The sequence below is a fragment of the Bufo gargarizans genome, chromosome 1, assembly GCF_014858855.1.
Source record: "Bufo gargarizans isolate SCDJY-AF-19 chromosome 1, ASM1485885v1, whole genome shotgun sequence".
Classification (NCBI taxonomy): domain Eukaryota; kingdom Metazoa; phylum Chordata; class Amphibia; order Anura; family Bufonidae; genus Bufo; species Bufo gargarizans.
In genome coordinates this window covers 50,720,368-50,739,610 of record NC_058080.1, presented here as the reverse complement: position 1 = coordinate 50,739,610, position 19,243 = coordinate 50,720,368, and the positions used below count along the sequence as shown (strand labels likewise).

Here is a 19,243-nt window from a genome sequence, read left to right as displayed (position 1 = left end):
AGCCACAAGGAGACGTTATGCCGTATGGGGGCAGCCACAAGGAGACGTTATGCCGTATGGGGGCAGCCACAAGGAGACGTTATGCCGTATGGGGGCAGCCACAAGGAGACGTTATGCCGTATGGGGGCAGCCACAAGGAGACGTTATGCCGTATGGGGGCAGCCACAAGGAGACGTTATGCCGTATGGGGGCAGCCACAAGGAGACGTTATGCCGTATGGGGCAGCCACAAGGAGACGTTATGCCGTATGGGGGCAGCCACAAGGAGACGTTATGCCGTATGGGGGCAGCCACAAGGAGACGTTATGCCGTATGGGGGCAGCCAAGGAGACGTATGCCGTATGGGGGCAGCCACAAGGAGACGTTATGCCGTATGGGGGCAGCCACAAGGAGACGTTATGCCGTATGGGGGCAGCCACAAGGAGACGTTATGCCGTATGGGGGCAGCCACAAGGAGACGTTATGCCGTATGGGGGCAGCCACAAGGAGACGTTATGCCGTATGGGGGCAGCCACAAGGAGACGTTATGCCGTATGGGGGCAGCCACAAGGAGACGTTATGCCGTATGGGGGCAGCCACAAGGAGACGTTATGCCGTTATGGGGGCAGCCACAAGGAGACGTTATGCCGTATGGGGGCAGCCACAAGGAGACGTTATGCCGTATGGGGGCAGCCACAAGGAGACGTTATGCCGTATGGGGCAGCCACAAGGAGACGTTATGCCGTATGGGGGCAGCCACAAGGAGACGTTATGCGTATGGGGGCAGCCACAAGGAGACGTTATGCAGTATGGGGGCAGCCACAAGGAGACGTTATGCCGTATGGGGGCAGCCACAAGGAGACGTTATGCCGTATGGGGGCAGCCACAAGGAGACGTTATGCCGTATGGGGGCAGCCACAAGGAGACGTTATGCCGTATGGGGGCAGCCACAAGGAGACGTTATGCCGTATGGGGGCAGCCACAAGGAGACGTTATGCCGTATGGGGGCAGCCACAAGGAGACGTTAGCCGTATGGGGGCAGCCACAAGGAGACGTTATGCCGTATGGGGGCAGCCACAAGGAGACGTTATGCCGTATGGGGGCAGCCACAAGGAGACGTTATGCCGTATGGGGGCAGCCACAAGGAGACGTTATGCCGTATGGGGGCAGCCACAAGGAGACGTTATGCCGTATGGGGGCAGCCACAAGGAGACGTTATGCCGTATGGGGGCAGCCACAAGGAGACGTTATGCCGTATGGGGGCAGCCACAAGGAGACGTTATGCCGTATGGGGGCAGCCACAAGGAGACGTTATGCCGTATGGGGGCAGCCACAAGGAGACGTTATGCCGTATGGGGGCAGCCACAAGGAGACGTTATGCCGTATGGGGGCAGCCACAAGGAGACGTTATGCCGTATGGGGGCAGCCACAAGGAGACGTTATGCCGTATGGGGGCAGCCACAAGGAGACGTTATGCCGTATGGGGGCAGCCACAAGGAGACGTTATGCCGTATGGGGGCAGCCACAAGGAGACGTTATGCCGTATGGGGGCAGCCACAAGGAGACGTTATGCCGTATGGGGGCAGCCACAAGGAGACGTTATGCCGTATGGGGGCAGCCACAAGGAGACGTTATGCCGTATGGGGGCAGCCACAAGGAGACGTTATGCCGTATGGGGGCAGCCACAAGGAGACGTTATGCCGTATGGGGGCAGCCACAAGGAGACGTTATGCCGTATGGGGGCAGCCACAAGGAGACGTTATGCCGTATGGGGGCAGCCACAAGGAGACGTTATGCCGTATGGGGGCAGCCACAAGGAGACGTTATGCCGTATGGGGGCAGCCACAAGGAGACGTTATGCCGTATGGGGGCAGCCACAAGGAGACGTTATGCCGTATGGGGGCAGCCACAAGGAGACGTTATGCCGTATGGGGGCAGCCACAAGGAGACGTTATGCTGTATGGGGGCAGCCATATGGGGGCCGCCACAAGGAGACGTTATGCCGTATGGGGGCCGCCACAAGGAGACGTTATGCCGTATGGGGGCCGCCACAAGGAGACGTTATGCCGTATGGGGGCCGCCACAAGGAGACGTTATGCCGCATGGGGGCCGCCACAAGGAGACGTTATACCGCATGGGGGCCGCCACAAGGAGACGTTATACCGCATGGGGGCCGCCACAAGGAGACGTTATACCGCATGGGGGCCGCCACAAGGAGACGTTATACCGCATGGGGGCAGCCACAAGGAGACGTTATACTTACATATGGTGGCCCCCAATATAACAACGTCTTGTGGGCACCATACAGTAATGCCTTCTTGTTGGTCATGTCATATATAGGGGAGGGACTCGTGAGGACTCGTGGTGACTCATTCCCTGATGCCTGCTATTTCAGTGTGCAGTAGTGCGGTGCAGCTTGCAGGCAGTAAGGGGTAGGCCAGAGTCAGACAGGGCCGCAGTAGAAGACATCCATGGTCACCGTCATAGACGGACATTACACCTTTATTCACTTGGGTTGGGGCCGGCTGTAACATATATTAGGGTCTCTCTCTCCACTTGCAGGCGAAGTTGTGAACTCTGTAGGGGTCGGACTCGGAGTAACTTGAAAGACTTTCCTGCCACTCGCTCCTGTCCTGCGCTGCTCGGCGGTTTCGCTCATCAGCTGATTCCGACGTCGGCGGGCGGAGACTTCATTATGAGAGCGAGGAGGAGCCGGGGGCGGCCGCTGCAGGCAATAATTGTACTGGCGGTATGCAAACATTCGGGGGCGGGCAGCCGCGGATGCAGATTTTGAAGCGGGCAGCGCACATGACCGCTTTTATGACGTCACAAAATACTGCGGTTATAAGGAAACCATATCGCTATTTCCTAATACCGAGGTATGTCGCCAAGACAGGTATATCGCCCAACCCCATATTGAGATTTACAGGAGATCTCAGTAAATGACAGGGTTTATCCAAACCGGACTCCACCTTTATATCTATAGGGGATATTTCAGTCATAACACCTTGGTGTCTGCTTCTCAGATGCGCTGATATGTTCTGGAATGTCACTGATTAGGACTTCATGTTTGAGCCCGCACATCGGGTCCTGGAGCACTGCATGTCAGACAGGTCACTGCTCTGGAGGGTCCCTACCGCTCTGCATTACACTGCTGTTAAGGCTGTATTACATTGGCCGATATTTCGGCCGATAATCGCTAACGAGCGCTTGCAGTGTAATTCTGACGCCAAAGGCTATCGACATTTTAGCCCTTTTGCCTTCCTAAAGGCAAAAATTAAATAACTTTCTCTATAGTCTTCATTAACCTGTAGGATACCAATGCCGTACATGTACAGCGCTGGGAAGTGTGTCTGAAATCCCAGCGCCGTAAGGCTATGGCGCACTGATCGGGCGGGCGCAGGGTTACGGCAGGCACTGCTAGTAGGACCCCTGCTGTATGCGCGGGCATCGGTGAAAACACGGACTGCGGCATGTGCAGCATCCCGCTGCTGTGGCGGGGACCCTATGGCTGGGATGGCAGCCTGATGCCTTCCTTAGCATCGTGGCTGCCTTCCGTGTCAGCCTGTGAGATCCAGCCCCCTGTATTACACTCAGTAATACACTTACAGCCAATGCATTGTAAAGGAGATCAGACGTCCTTTTACCAAAATAGTTAAAAAAAAATGGGTAAAAAATAGGGAGAAAAAGTATACATATTAGGTATTGCCGCGTCTGTATCAACTGGCTCTATACAAATATCACATGATCCACCCCATCAGGTGAACGCCGTAAAAAAATTAATAAAAAAAAAACTGTGCCAAAACAGCCATTTTCTGGTCACCTTTCCTCACATCCCGCAAAAAATAAGCCCCTACCTAACACAGTCGACCAAAAAATAAAAAAAATATGGCTCCCAGAAAATGGCAACACAAAAACAAGATTTTATTCTGTTCAAAAATGCTTTTACAGTGTAAAACTTAACAAAAATAAAATTGATAGACATATTGGTTATCGCCGCCTCTGTAAAAACAACCTGCCAAAATGGCCATTTTTTCGTCACCTTGCCTCACAGAAAGTGTAACATCAAGCGATCAAAAAGTGTTATGTACCCCAAAATAGTACCAATCAAACTATCTCATCCTGCGAAAAATTGGCCCCCACATAAGACAATCACTCAAGAAATAAAAACCAATGGCACCCATAAACATATCCATCAAAATCTGCGCTGCAAAAGCCATATGGCGCTCCTTCCCTTCTGAGTCCTGCCATGTGCCCCCACAGCAGTTTACCACTACATAATGGGTTGTTGCCGTATTCTGGAGAAAATGGGTGACAAATTGTGGGGTGCATGTCTCCTGGTACCCCTTGTGAAAATTTAAAATTTGGGGCTAAAGCAACATTTTATTGGAAGAAATTAAAATTTTCATTTTCACAGCCAAGTGTTTCCAATTTCCGTAAAACCCTTAGGGGGTCAAAGTGCTCAGTACCCGCCTTTAAAATATTCTTTAAGCGTTGTAGTTTCCAAAATAGGCTCACTTTTTGAGGGTTTCCACTGTAGGGGTACATCAGGGTATCTTAAATACAAAATGGTTGCTAAAAAACATTCTAGCAAAATCTGCCTCTAAAATCCATATGGCGCTCCTTTCCTTCTGACCACTGCCATGTGCCCATAGAGAAGTTTACCGCCACATATGGGGTATTTCTGTAAACTGCAGAATCAGGGTAATATATATAGAGGTTGTGTAACTCCTTCACATAGCTGGCTGTGCTGATGCTTCTGCTTCAGGATGTGATGGCTTCAGTTCTTGTTCCTCTGTCCATGGCATCTAGGATTCCTACAAAGAACATTTCATTGTATTGTACATTGTATTACATTGTATTGTACAGTGACAATAAAGGCATCTTATCTCTTATCTCTCTCTCTGCGCTCTCCCACATTTTTCTCAGTGCTATAGACAGCAGTAGGAAATAAGGGGGTGGACAGAACAGATCAGAGAGTGGAGGAGAGGGAAAGCATTAATCTCTCCAGGGAGAGCAGATCACATAGGCTGCCATCGGGTATTGTAATATACAGAGTGAGGCAGAAGTAATGGACACAAGTCAACTAAACTTACCCCAGATGGGGTCAGAAGTAGCACTGCTCCAAGCCACTGACTCAGGGAGGTGTAGCCAGTAATGGATGGTAGCATACAGGGCATGTTCGGGTGAAGATTTAGTTGCACACATGCAGCAGAAAAAGTTTGCATTATGTGAACTCAGCCCTAACGTTTGGGATTTCTCTTTTAGCACGCTGCTGTCTCAGATCTACGCTGCAGCGGTGGAAGCCGTTCTCACCGGGATTGCAAGTTACGCCAAGTGTTCCAGTTTCACCAAGGTAACGGCCGGGTTTTTACATTGTCAGCATTCGCCACTTATGATCTGGGGCATTGGTATCCAAGCTGTGGATCTTGATCTGTTGAGAAACTACTCCTGCTGTCCGAACACGCTGGGAGTTGTAGTTTCACAAAAGCTGGAAAGCCACAGGGCCTGTGCTGGGCCATACAGGGCAGAAGATCCTGGGTGTGGTGGATTAAGACATCAGAAGAGACACAATCCTTGCAGGGGTTATGGGACTTACAAATGACATGTTTTTGAGTACTTTACCCCCCAGTCACACAGCTTTTCATGTCTCGTCAGGTCCAGCCCCACACCTGCAAAAGAGGATAAAACTGGAATTATACAAATCTGTAAAACCATGCAAAAACCTGCATGCTTATCATGTAGTTACAAAAACAAACAGTAAAAAAAGTAAAACCCATCATAAAGCTGGCGACGTCACCCGGAGGGCGGGGGAGCAGTAAAATGGAGGCTGTAAAACAAGGAACTGTCCGGTATACCCATTATAACCGGGCTCCTCACCTGCACACAGTGCATTTTCCTGACTTTGTCAGCCTCCCCCTTGTCTGAAGTGACTGATAACAGAGAGCAATAGATGCTGTTCAGTTGTATAGCAAATGGAGTTTAAGGGACACTTTAGGTTTAGTGACACAATGGCAGACCCGCACCACCACCACTTAGCGGCCTCTGGTGCATTAATTTTGTGGTCCTACCAGTTCAGATCTGAGGACCGAGCCGACCCTGTGACTTACTGCACGTCTCGTCTTTCCACAGGCAAAGGAAGCGGCGGAGCACAATCTCTGGATGCTGCTGGACTCCTTTAATCTCGTTCAGATGAAAGCTGCTCTGAGGTTCGTTTGATGTTTTCTCCCGTTTTGTGGAAGCATCAGGTTCTGTAATTGCACAGAGCTTTCTTGCTGGGGCCTGTAATCCAGTGCGGAGGGGGTAACATCAAGAGGGGCGCCTTCATTTGCTTTTTAATGTGACAGTGAAAGTTCTGAAAAAAAAAAAAGTAAAGCGATTGTCCACACAACCTAAGGTTCTGTTCACATTACTTTTGATCTTCCAGGACTTAAAGAGGACCTATCACCACTCCTGACAGGCCTGTTTTAATAGCTTCATGCATTCCCCATGTAATATGAATTCTGGAGCAGCTATCCTTATGACTCTATGTTGTGCCATTCCTTTATTATTTCTACTAGAAGTTATGAATTAATTACTAGCAGTCTGCAGTAAGGGTACAGAGAGGAGGTAACCAGTTGGGGGGGCGTGTACCTGCACAGACTGACAATGGCAGTACTGATTGGATAGTGTGAGTCTGTGCAGGTACACCCCCCCCCCCCCCCCAACTGGTTACCGCCCCCTGTACCCTTACTGCAGACTGCTAGCAATTCATACATAAGGGGGATCAGCTGTTTGAAGAGGCAAGTGCTGCACTGTACCAAACAAAGCTCTGTACGTTGTATAGTGGCTGTTCTGGGTGTTGCACTCAGCGTTATTCACTTGAATGGGCTGCACAAAGGCTGTGTGACTTGACGTCGCATTTGCTGGCTGGCCTCAGCGGTGATGTGTCTCCAAGCGGCAAGTCCCCACTGGTTCACGTGCCGCTTGTGGACAAGTCACCGCTGAAGCCAGTCATTGACCATGTTTGCTAAGGTGAAATCCTTTTAAAAAATCTACAGTGTTGTGAACATAACCTAAAAGACACGGCCAGAACTCATTGTCCCGCACTTTCTTTGTGATACTGTCACTGTAGTCACACTTACTGGTTACGCACGCTCTGATCTCTGCTGTATGTCTGATTTTAGGTCCAAAGTATCATTTCAGATTGAAGCTGTGAATAGTCTGGGCAGGTGAGTATTTTATATTTCCAGTTTACAAGCTTAGTTATCACTGGGGTGTGCCGTCCGCCTCTGGGATCCACTACTGTCTCCAGAATGGGGTTCGGAGGTTAAGGGAGAGAAGCTGTACATGCGTGGCCACCCTCCGTTCACTGGTATGAGAGCTCCGAAAATAGCCGAGTGTGAACATGTCCCATAGCAATGATGGAGAGCAGGCTGCACATGAGTGGTTTACAGCTCTTTAATGTTAAAAAAAATAAATAAAATGAAAACCTCTTTGCCACCATTTTTTTACTTTGGTAATTATGGTGGTGCCATCACATGCCGTTTGTTGCCGCTGGGAGGCATCTCTGTAGTCCCAACTTCATGCTGAGACTACATTTCCCATCCTGCCTTGCACACTGTAAGCAGAGTTCTGCTGATCGATGGCACCCATCATCCGGCCCCAGCCAGTGACTACCCGCAGAAATACCCCAAAGCAGCTTGCTGAGTGCACAGGTCAGAGATCTTGACGCATGCGCTGTGCTGTCTGTGTGTGCGGGCATGAGAGTGCAGAGAGGGCACATCTAAGGGCATGTCGCCAGTGCTCCTTGGCTGTGTGATTGGTATACAGAGCAGGCAGACAACAAGTTATGTGACACACGGCCCAATCAGAAAACAACGGCACGTTTGTAAATGTTAAAATCGGTGCCAGCAAAAATTGGGGAAACTTGGAAAACCTCTGTAAAAAAACAAACAAAAAACTAAAAAAACAGCTTCTCATTCACTGACAGCAAGCAGATGTTGAATTGAAACACAAAGTATTGCATATTAGAAAATATCACAACTGCTCCGTATGCAGCCATTAACATTTTCTTACGTAACACTGGCCGACCCTTTAACACATTTTTGTTCTTCCTCCTTCAGGAGAGTCCCATTGGACCATGAGGACAGCGCAGGCTTAATAAAGACTGTAAGTATCTCACTTGTTTTCTGGGGCCCCCGGGGTCCTTCTTGCAGCAAAAATCATCTTGAGCATTTTCCTAACATACTTGATAAGGCTGCAATCCCCTCTTCTTCCTGTGCAAGTCACTCAGCTGAGACCACTAGTGGGCAGGCTGTATATGGCTATTTAAAGGGGTTGTGCACTTTCAGGGTATTTTTTTGGCAACCCCCTCCTCTTGGTCAGACCTGCGAGGGGCCTCCTACTTACCTGCGTCATGGCACTCCTTCTCACCCCGCTCCTTCTCACATGGCCTTGGCAGCTCTGCTGCACTCTCAGGATGTCAACTTCCGTTTTGACGCTGCTGCAGCCAATCGCTTTCTGCAGCATCATGTGACCATTTGATGACCAAGGGGTTAAAACTGAAGTTGACATTCCATCAAGGGACTACAGGAGCCTTAGATGTAGCATGGCTGTATAGGTGAGAAGACACCTTCTGCAGGGGAAGTAAGAAGGGACTTTACCGTCAGCTGCCAGGGGGTGAAGGAGACTGATTCTGCTCAGCAGCACAGATTAGCCAGAGGGGGTAGATTAATTATTCTGTGCAGAATCTGTCCCCAGCAGCAGAGATTAGCGGAAGGACCAAGGGGGACACATGATCTGTAGCTTTGGGGGTGAGTAGATCAGAGTCATTTTCTTCAGATGCATATGCATGACATTACACGATCATAAAGGGGGGTAAGCAGCCTCTCATCCCGATGTGCACTTGTCTTCCAGGCGTCCATGACCATCTATGACATTCCTGACCTGCAAGGTGGAAGAGGAAACTTGGGATCCGTCGTCTTCTCCGAATCTTTTCTGAAGTCGGAAATACTTGTTAGAGACAAAGGTGGACTTATTTCTGCGTCTTATTACTTCACTCTTCCTTTTGCTTGCGCTGCAGGAGACGAGCGATGATTCCAGGGGTGTGATTGTTTACTTTGGTGCTGCCTGGTTTTGGGCGGCTGCACATTCCCCTGTTGTGTAGGATGTCTGTGATAGCAGGTAAACATGGAAGCAGGAGAGCGACTACATGATCGGGGCTTGTAGACACATAATTACAGGCTGGATCTTCTGCATCTTGTGTACACGCCAGTGATTTATGTGATAAGTGGGAGATACAATAAGGGGGTGGTAATGAATGGTCACAAAGCCCTTCTATCATTGTGGGTGAGATGTTCAGCGGGGGTAGTGGGGCGTCTGTCGATACTGGGAGCACATGGCATAGGCACAGCAGGGCAGGCTCATACTTGGGGTTAGTATGATGACCATACAGGTAAATGAAGCTTAATGGCGTTATCCAACCCTTATAATGCCCAGGCACCTCATACAGGTTATACATACCTTGCTCCCATCACCCGCTTCTCTCCTGATTCCTGCACGGCCGCCGCTGCCTCTCCCTGTCACTTGGATCAAAACATCTTGGGGGGAGGGGGCAGGCCGTGACGGGAACGAGCCTCTAAGCATCACTCGGCATACCGAGGTGAAAGGGGTTGTCCCATTAGAAACAATTTAAGGGATAAACATGTCATTGGCAGAGGACGGGGGCCGCTGTTCCCCCATTTGAATGGAGAGATGGACAGGCACGCTCGCTGCACTCTGCTCAACTCTCTGGGGCTGCCGGAGATAGCCGAGAGCTTCTGGCAGACCCAAAGAGTTGAATGGAGCTGCAGCGTCCATGCATGCCTATCACTCCATTCAAAGGGGGGACCCCCAACCAATGTATTCAGTGGTCGGACTCCTGCTGATCATCATAGGGGATACGTTGTTGCATTGGGACCACCCCTTGATTTGGGATGACCTGACTCTACGTGTCCCCCTACAGAAAATGTATCGCTGATTATCCCGTCTCCTCTCTATCTCAGATGGAGCGCTCACATCCGACTGTAACTACATCATCCTGACCGCTGCTGTGCCTCGCTTTATGTCATGGCTGGTGAGTACGAAGCCTTAAGATCCTACTGGGATTCACCCCTCCCTGACCTCCGTTATACATGTACTGCAGAAGTCTTTAAAGATGGAAACAATGAGGAGGCCTCAGCCCTAAAGATATGCCGTCGGCTTTAAAATCCCAGAAAACTTTTTCAGTCAAGCAACCTGTAAGAGTTCCTGTAAAGTTAGCCGGGACACCTTTGCCCGCTGGCCACCTGGCTCTCCCCTACCTCGTGGGTAGCGACAGTGATGTGTTTATACAGTAATCGGCTTGTATAGTGTGTATTAAAGGGGTTCTGCAGTTTGTTTTAACTGATTATCTATCCTCTGGCCCAGGCCAGTGATACTAGTCGTGACATCACTGGGCCAGTGGTAAACAGTGAGAAGGCCACCGATCAGATGCTGATGATCTATCCAGAGGATAGATCATCAGTTAAAACAAACTGCAGAACCCCTTTAACCTTCAGTCTGCAAGTCCCCATAATCCTCTCGGGGGCGTCCGAAGGATCACTATGCAGAGTTCACGGCTGACAGGGCTCCAGCAGGAGAGAGCGTCTGTGAGCTCAGGAGTGGGGGTCCTGCTCATTAATGGAGTTTGTCTAAAGTGGATAAGTGGGGTCCCCCATTAGTTTATGTAAGGTTAGTTTTTTTTTTGGCAGCCATCTTTGTACCTTTCTTATTTATTACATCGTATTTCACCCTGTAGGTGGAAGAGAATGAAGTCAAACTTTCTGAGAAAGCTCTGAATACTGTGAAGGTAGGTGGGGGTCTAATCCCCAGACTAATTGGCTACTCTGGATGATTTCAAGTGACTATGTTGGGTTACACTGTCTCTGTTCCAAATCAGTCTCAACACGAGGCTGTGAACATGATTAGTGCAGTGTATTCTAATTACCGATGAGACTCGCGAAGCAATAACTTCGGCTCATCTGAGCCAATACATTCTAATACTGTATGGAGCTCCTGCGTACAGTATTGGAACGAAGTTTTATGCGAATTCACTCCTCCCTAGTTATGACGCTTGTATAGCTGATGACTGTTGTTTTGCAGGAAGAGGAATCGTATCTTGGCAGCTTCCTGTCTGGTGGTGATGGGGCGTACATGTGTTCCAGTAGTCAGCACATAGCACCTGAAGAAGGTACACCTGCTGCAGTAGATTATAGCCAAGATAAAGGAAGGACTTCCAGATTATATATATATATATATATATATATATATATATATATGTATACAAAAAAACCACACCAAGATCGAAATGCAGAGCTCAGCATGCAGTTATGTCTCAGGCAGATATGGAGATGGGTGTGTAGTGAAGGTGCTACTTGTGTTTGGATGGTGGACAACAAAATTGTGAGAGCTCAGCAGATCAAACAATCCTTTCTACTTGTGGTCTCTCTGAGCCGTCCAGAGCCTCTTCACAGTTTGTGCATGCTCTCATGTGACTGCTCCCAACGTCTCCTAACACCTAGGGCAGAACGGCTTAGGTGGCGGGCAATTCGTCAAAACGACCATCCTGCTTCTCTCAGGCCAATGATTAACCTCCACTCTGTCAACTGGGCAGAGAGCGTTTTAGAGGCATGTTTAGCAGTCAACGATCTCTCTGCGAGAGGTACACTACCCAAAAGTAGCCCCTGAGAACCTTTTTAATAGGACAGCAGGGGAAACATTTTTACGCCTTCTTGTGGCAAGACCCAGTGTCTAATCAGACCTGACCTGTAATCATTAATATATCTGCCTGATACCTGACTGCATGGTGAGTTTTGCAGCTAATCTGACATTTCTATCTGGGTGTGTTTTTTTGTTTTTTTTTTGTCACTGAGTGTATATATTGGTGTGTAAGTACACATACATTATCTATCTATCTATCTATCTCTGTCATATCTATCTATCTATCTGTCTCCTATCTATCCTAATGATTACACGAGTATAGCATTTGTTAGACATCTATGCGCTGACCTTAGACCTTAAAAAATAGATGAAGAAAAGGGTCAGCAGCCTTTTGGGACCTTTTATATGAACTTGAGTTGTCGGATACCCCTTTACAAAACCTGCATTTATGAGCCGGACAGACTTTGTGATTAGTTCCATTTTTTTCTCAGGTAAATTGTATTTCTTCTCTGATGGCGTCCTGTTTGTTCATCCAAATCATGGCAGTGTTGCCATATCGAGGAGACACATGACTGCTGCAAAGTTCTATGATGGGGTAAGTACTGGGTAAGGACCACTGGCGACTGGTGAGAGTTTTGTGCCGGTCCCTGGCATCTGTTACACACATCCGCCTGAGGTTTCAGTAAGGAAATCCTCCCTATGGAAGCCTCGGGCGCTCCCTGCTGGGGCAGTGTGACAAGGGCTCAATGTGCTGCCAGCCCAGCGGTGCGTCACTTGTGGCAGTACTTCTGCGCAGCAGCCAGGCCACACTCCTATCCGCACTTGAAGTGAACTGGTTAATCACGGTTCTTACTCCTCGACAATGGTTTCAATAATAGGAAATGAATATTTGTGTAAGTAGAAAGCACATAATAGCGGTCATGTGTTTTATCCTGAATGTGCTGTTCTCCAGATTATATTATCTTCCTCCACCCACTGCGAGCGCCGACCTTCCTGCTATTGTGGTGGGCAGCTCATGGAGTGGATATCTGTGCTAATTATAGTCAGGGCACACGGCCAGGTCTAAAGATAAAAATATATATATGTATGTGCTCCTTTTGTGTGATAAGGAAGCCATGCACGGAGCAGTCAAGGTTTTCTTGTTTATTTCTGCCCCTTATAAAAGTCCCTGGGGGTCATTTACTAACAGTTTAACGTGTGTTTTTTTTTTTATGGTAAATTGTGGCACTACCTATTTTTTTTGCATATTTGGAACGCTCCTGTCACATAATTTTTTGCACAGGCGGTGCACAGTGAGCAGCACGGGCTGGACCTGGCCCCTAGTCAATTAACTAATTCTACGTCCGAAAAAAAGACTTGGTTAAAAAACGATGCCAGACAGAGTGGGCTAGATTGTACGGCAGGCACACGGACGGCCAAAGATGTGCCTAATGTATGACAGGGTGCGCGCCCTGTCATCTTCTAGCAGTAATGGTAGTAAAAAGACCGTAAAAAAATGCCACATGCACACAACTGTTGTGTGTTTGCACGGACAGCCATTGATATAACTGCCTATTCTTGTCCGCAAAACGCAGAAAAGAATAGGACAGGTTATATTTTTTGGGTGGACCACGGAACGGAGCAACGGTTGGGGACAGCACACGGAGTGCTGTCCGCATCTTTTGCGGCCCCATTGAAGTGAATGAGTCCGCATCCGAGCCGCCAAAACTGCGGCTCAGATGCGGACCAAAACAACGGCCGTGTGCATGAGGCCTTAATCAGTGACCCCTCTGTCTCCACCGGGGCTCGCATGCCTAATTCACAGGAAGCTCATTAACCTGTCACTGTGATTTTGGAGAGTGAGAGGAAATCCGGAGAACCCAGAGGAAACCTGAAAATAAAGAGTATGAAGATGAGCTGGAAATAACATTTGTTCATGCTCGTCTGACCGTTCTCATGCTGATCCTCCATATTTATCAAGCCTGCCGCCAGAAGAGGGCACGCCCGTGTTTTCTGTAGAAAAGGAAGAATTTCCTCAGCCAGTGCAGCTCCTGGTAGGAGAGCAAGATCATGAAGGACTAATGAGTGATGTGCAGGCATCTCTAGGCCACCTGGACACAGGGGAGGGTGAAAGCACATAAGATCCACACAAATTTCCATGTGGATTTATGTATGTTTCTGCAGCATGTCCACAATGTCTAACAGCGGATTTGATGCAGTTTTGCCGTAGATCTCGCCCTTCCACTGAAAAGGGTGAAATCTGCAGCTAAAACATCAAACATAATTGACTCGCTGTGGATTTGGAAATCCAAAGCAGGTCAGTTTCCTCACGGAAAAAAAATCTGCCAAGTCTAGATGAGATTTGGGTAATCTGGTACTGTAATACGCTGTGGATTTTCTGCACAGGAATCCACACAGAAAAACCGCACCTGTGCCACAACGTGTGGCGCCTTCACGCTCTGCAGGTTTTGTTCAGTCCCTTCATTTGAATGGGGCAGAAGGCACATGGATTTCAGCAAGCCCCGTTCAGGTGAATAGAACTGACTTTCAATTGCAGAATTTTCTGCAACAAAAGCAGCAGTGTGTGACGGCGTCCTAATACACACCCGCAGTTCTGCTTTACATGGACGAGACCCTGTGATCTCCACCATTTAACAGCGGGATCAATGCTAATTACTGAGTTCAAATGGAGGAACCTTCCTGTTTGATCATGTCACCGACGCAGGGCTCATACCTTGTTGAGGAAGACATCTCAGGGATTTCTGACCCATTAGGGCATACGTCCATCCTTTGGTGTGCCGCCAGTAGAGATGTATACATATGTGATAGTTAAAAGATCAAATCGACATGACAAATCCTCATGGGATGGGATTCAGTCTCTCGATTATGAGACATTCAATGCGAGTCTCATGGGTTTGCATAGAGGAAAAGAAAGTTCTTGTCCTCGCAGCCAAAATTGTCCAGGGCCTCTAAATGCCTTTAAACTGTAATCAGCAGGACCTGATGGGTGTCATATTGTCGGATGCAGGTCTCATGCACACGACTGTCCGTGGAGCCGCTAAATACAGATACCGGCCGTGAGCTTGCCGCATTTACCTAATAAAACTGCCTATTCTTGTCCGCAAAACAGACAGTAGGGCATGTTCTATAAAAGTTGTAGAATTATTCTTGTGTACTTTCTGTATAATTTCCCTGTGGTCTTCAAGATCTCTGCTTGCTGCGATTCAGTAGGAACCATTATGGATAAAGCCCTGTCTTGGTCATGTGCACGGCTGATTACCAGACCACACTCCCTCAGCGGTGTCTCCTCCGTGCCTTACACTGCCGCTGTTTTCCTTCCGCAGGACTCCAGCAGTACCACCGCCATCCTGCTCATCGACTACAAAAGTTCTCTGCTCCCCCACCTGCCCCTGCATTTCATCACTTCCGGCAACTTCCTTACATTTGCACTTTTCCCCAAATCCAAGAGCTACCGGGGCTTCTACTCCCAGGTGATGTATACGGCGCTCTGTTATTTACCATGTGGCGATGGAATATAACGTGTAGAGAAGACATTGGGGCAGATTTATGAAAACGGGCACAGGAGAGGCGGAGCGGGTACCTATAGCAGCCTGTCGGGTGCCCCTTTCATGTGAGTGCTTACTATGGGAAGCTGCTCTGCTTTTCCTTTGCACCAGTTTGATAAATTACCCCCACTGTATTTACATGTATACGTATAGACATAACCCTGCTGTATCCATGGCAACTGGAATAAAAACCCGCCATCCTTTACACTGAAGGCTGAAGCTATGATGTCAGTTTCTAATGATTTTTATCCTTTCCTGTAGGTGCTGAAGAAATGGCAGGGGCAGACGGAAAGCTCGGGGATAACCCTACAGCTGATCCAGGAACACCAGCTCTCTAATGAACAGAGGAGAATGTAAGTGTTACCGCCACGATACAGGCCGTGGCCACCCGTCACAGCGTCCCTCACTGGTCAGTGAACCCAGTGTTACTGCATCTGAAGAGGGGCCATTACGTCCTAATGTCCCCTTTTGTGTTCTAATCCTCCTTTGAATCCAGTAGGTAATAATAATAGATTTGGAGGAATTAATGAACTCGCCAGACCTGCGCTCTCTCCGATTTCCAGCTCTATGTTAGCTGCTTTATTCAAAAGATACTGAACGACAGCCATTGGATGAGACGGCCACATAACACACTGGCCATGCAGCTACCACTAGGGGGAGCTTTCTGTATATGGATTTCTATAGATCTCGTTGAACACATTGGGGGTCATTTATTAAGAAGCCTACTCCAGTTTTTGGTGTAAAAAAAGATTGCCATAGCCCGTTTTTTGACCTTTTTAGTGGTCATGCAGCAAAATTTTGTCACATGGGTGTTTATACGCTGTCCTCGCCACTTGGGACTGACAAGGAGCTGGACTGGGGCTGGGATATCGCCCCAAGCAAATTTACGAACACTCCTGGAAACAGGTGTAAAAGAGGAGTTAAAAGTTCTCCAGTCAGGGGCTGAAGAAGATTTTACCCCAGGCGCACGGACCGTCCGAAGTGCCTGCGCCTTGTCCATAAATTATCTGCTTCTTCCGGCAGCGCAGGGGCAATTGATGGCCAGTCTTTGATAAATGACCCCTATTGCCTTCTGTAAGAAGCTCCCCCTCTGATGGCTGCAGACTGGATTTAATTATTTGCTGGGGGGCAGAGAGTTAGTCTCATGGCACGTACACCATGTGAGAAAATGGCTGGGCAGCTCACCTCAAAGAAGCCATGTTTGGACTCCGTATTTCATCCTTTCTGTAACCCTGGTGTGTCCGTTTCTGTCTTAGGGCTCATTCACACGACCATGTGGTTGCCATGACGGACATCGGCCATGTGCACTCTACTGCGATCGCCGACCCGTTGACTTGAATGGGTCCGCGATCCACAAGATACGGCAAAAGATAGGAAAGCATTTCCGTGGGCTTCGGATTTGTGCCTCCCTCCTGCCAAAGATTGGACATGTCCTATCTTTTGCCGTATCTTGCGGATCACGGACTAGTCAAGTCAATGGGTCCGCCGCACAGAGTTCACATGGCCGGAGCCCATGTTTTGACCACGGCCATACGGTGAATGGACCTTATACAGTGGTTGATTCGGACAAGTAAATTATCAGATTGTGTGTCTAAAGAGTGATCTGCTGCCCAGAAACAATGCAGCAGCCACCCCTTGTCCTCACTCTGCGGAGGTGATCGCCGAATGTTATTACAGCTTTTCACCTCCATTAACAAGCCGGTTTCTTCCTGATAACGCGCTGCAGGTTGGAGCGTGTAAGGCGGAGTTCACACTTCAGTTATTTGATCTGTTATTTCCGTTATTGTGAGCCAGATACTACTCCGATATAAGGTCTAATAGAAAGATCTTCACCTCTTCTGTGTTTCTGACCCTCCCCTGGTTTTGGCTCACAATAACTGATGGAAATAACTGACCAAAAAACTAAAGTGTGAACTCAGTCTGAATCAGCCTCCCACCTACTAACATTCTGTCTGCTTCTCATTATTGTGGTGATACATATAGATCGGTGGGAATGTCCTTTTAAAGGGATTGTTACCCTGTACCCAATGGCAGATTATAATAGGGGCGTTTGGTCCTTTAGACCTGGACCCGACATCGCTGTGGGGCCCAACGCCGCCCCAAACACTCACATTGAAGAATACATTCAGCAGCGCCAAGCATTGCGGTGTCCCCCTAAGCGGCAGAGCTTCCTTTCCTGGCTAGTCTGTAACCAGCTCAGGGCCGCTCTGCAGTCCCGCTGTAGTCCCTGCCTCCTCCCTCTTGCTGCTGTTATCGATGTGTTATATGGGGTGTTACATAGGACTGCAGGTAGTATCTACTTCTCTGTCTGTATACGAGAAAAGACGAGCAGGATGGAGTCCAACAAAATTAAAAACTAAAAATTTTATTAATCTCTATAAAAGGCAAATAAATCCGATCAGTGAAAGGACTCTGCACAGACATATGCGTGTCGCACATTCAGGGTATACCACACCAATCAGATGTTTGAGGAGACCGCGGGGCTCACTCGCTGCATACCAAGCACAGCGCTGTCCATTGTATAGTGGCTGTGCTTGGTATTGCAGCTCAGCCTCATCCACTCCTTGTGACTGATGAATGGAGTGTCTCATGGAGCACCACAGCCTCTCCATACAGAAATAATAACTATTGGGTGGCACACAGAACGGATGATTTCAGGGGAAAATGGAGGCAGGCGGACCCACGTTGGGTAGACATTGCCCTGGGCCCATGATGCACTTGCATGCCACTACATTCATCTCTGAAGGAGTTCTGGGAATAACTAAGCATTGATCTCCGCTGAGCCCCCCTGCCCCTTTGTTTTAGAGAAAATTATAGGTCCCCTTTAATCACTGTATTAAAATCACCGCTGTGTGACCGGTGTAATCTCCCCCAGCGGTCAGTGTCCGGTGCTTTGCTACCTTCCAGGACTGCCTGGGGTCTGATTAGACATTTTCTTTTAATTTTTCCCCCAGTTACTTGAACATGCAGAGTCTGTATGAGACATTGTCCTTCTCGAGCACAGAAAGATGGAGTCATCGAGCAGTGATCCCTGCCAACCTGCCGGGGCTGGAGAGGTAACCTATAGCATGGCTTCTGGTCTGTCTTATAGTTATACCCTGTATCATGTAGGTGCACGTGTCTGGATTCATCCACGTCATCTCACGCTTTAGGGCCTTTTATACGGGCCGAGAGTCTTAAAGATAGGAGCACTCGTTAGTGATTATCTGGCGGTGTAAATGCACTGACAGTTACCCGATCAACAAGTGGAACGCTCGTTCATTGGGTAATTCGATAGTTTGTGCGGACACAAAAACCATTGTTTGCCGGCAGCCGATTGCGCTGTGCAATCACTGAGTCAGTATGGGGATGAGCGATGGCGTTAGTTATCACTCCTCCCTATACTGTGGAGGAGATCACTGCATGTAAATACATCAGTCTCCTCCACCAGCGAGCAGCAGATTCCCTCCCGGCAATCTGCTGCTGTCTTGTGTGAATGGACCTTGAGATATGTACTAGAACATGTGGGGAAAGGTGGCCGATGGGGAAGGGGGGGTCGTCCAATATTAGCTGCCACACTGTGAATACAACTGCCTGGATACAACTGTAACAAACCCTCAGATAGTGGAGTGCACACATTAGCTCATGTATGATCACATGTCGGGACCTTCCTGTAATGCTTCCACTTTATATCCTCAGCTTCTTGCCGCACCTGGCTGTCAGCAGCGTGAGCCGAGAACCCGTCCCGAGATCCCATCTGCCAGCGCTGCTCCAACACTCGGAGACCATCGCTGGGAGCCTGGCGCAAAACGACAAGGTGATTACCGCCCAGCTCATGAATTATGGAGGACCGGGGTGTGAGGAGTAATATAAAGAAGGGAAAATGGGGCTCACCGCCTATTAACTAACAAGGGCTTGGGGGGTTTAGTGTCAATTTGATGTGTCCTACCAATGCGTGATATGATAGTATGAGAGGGGTAGGAGCTGTGACCCCCGAAGGAGTGGCCACAGCCGCTGTGTATTGGTATCCACCTCACAATG

The 19,243-nt window shown here is 48.7% G+C and overlaps 1 protein-coding gene across 1 annotated transcript in view; it reads left to right on the top strand.

Moving 5' to 3' along the window:
* The window catches only part of DNAAF9 (dynein axonemal assembly factor 9), a 64,693-nt gene that overhangs the window by 27,346 nt on the left and 18,104 nt on the right, over positions 1–19,243 (top strand). The window contains exons 13-25 of the mRNA XM_044295402.1: positions 5,247–5,334; positions 6,111–6,187; positions 7,145–7,189; positions 8,084–8,129; positions 8,877–8,988; positions 10,004–10,074; positions 10,777–10,827; positions 11,121–11,208; positions 12,170–12,273; positions 15,002–15,148; positions 15,485–15,576; positions 18,178–18,279; positions 18,902–19,019. Of these exons, the coding sequence (XP_044151337.1) occupies positions 5,247–5,334; positions 6,111–6,187; positions 7,145–7,189; positions 8,084–8,129; positions 8,877–8,988; positions 10,004–10,074; positions 10,777–10,827; positions 11,121–11,208; positions 12,170–12,273; positions 15,002–15,148; positions 15,485–15,576; positions 18,178–18,279; positions 18,902–19,019 (1,141 nt within the window). The remainder of the gene's footprint in view (positions 1–5,246; positions 5,335–6,110; positions 6,188–7,144; positions 7,190–8,083; positions 8,130–8,876; positions 8,989–10,003; positions 10,075–10,776; positions 10,828–11,120; positions 11,209–12,169; positions 12,274–15,001; positions 15,149–15,484; positions 15,577–18,177; positions 18,280–18,901; positions 19,020–19,243) is intronic.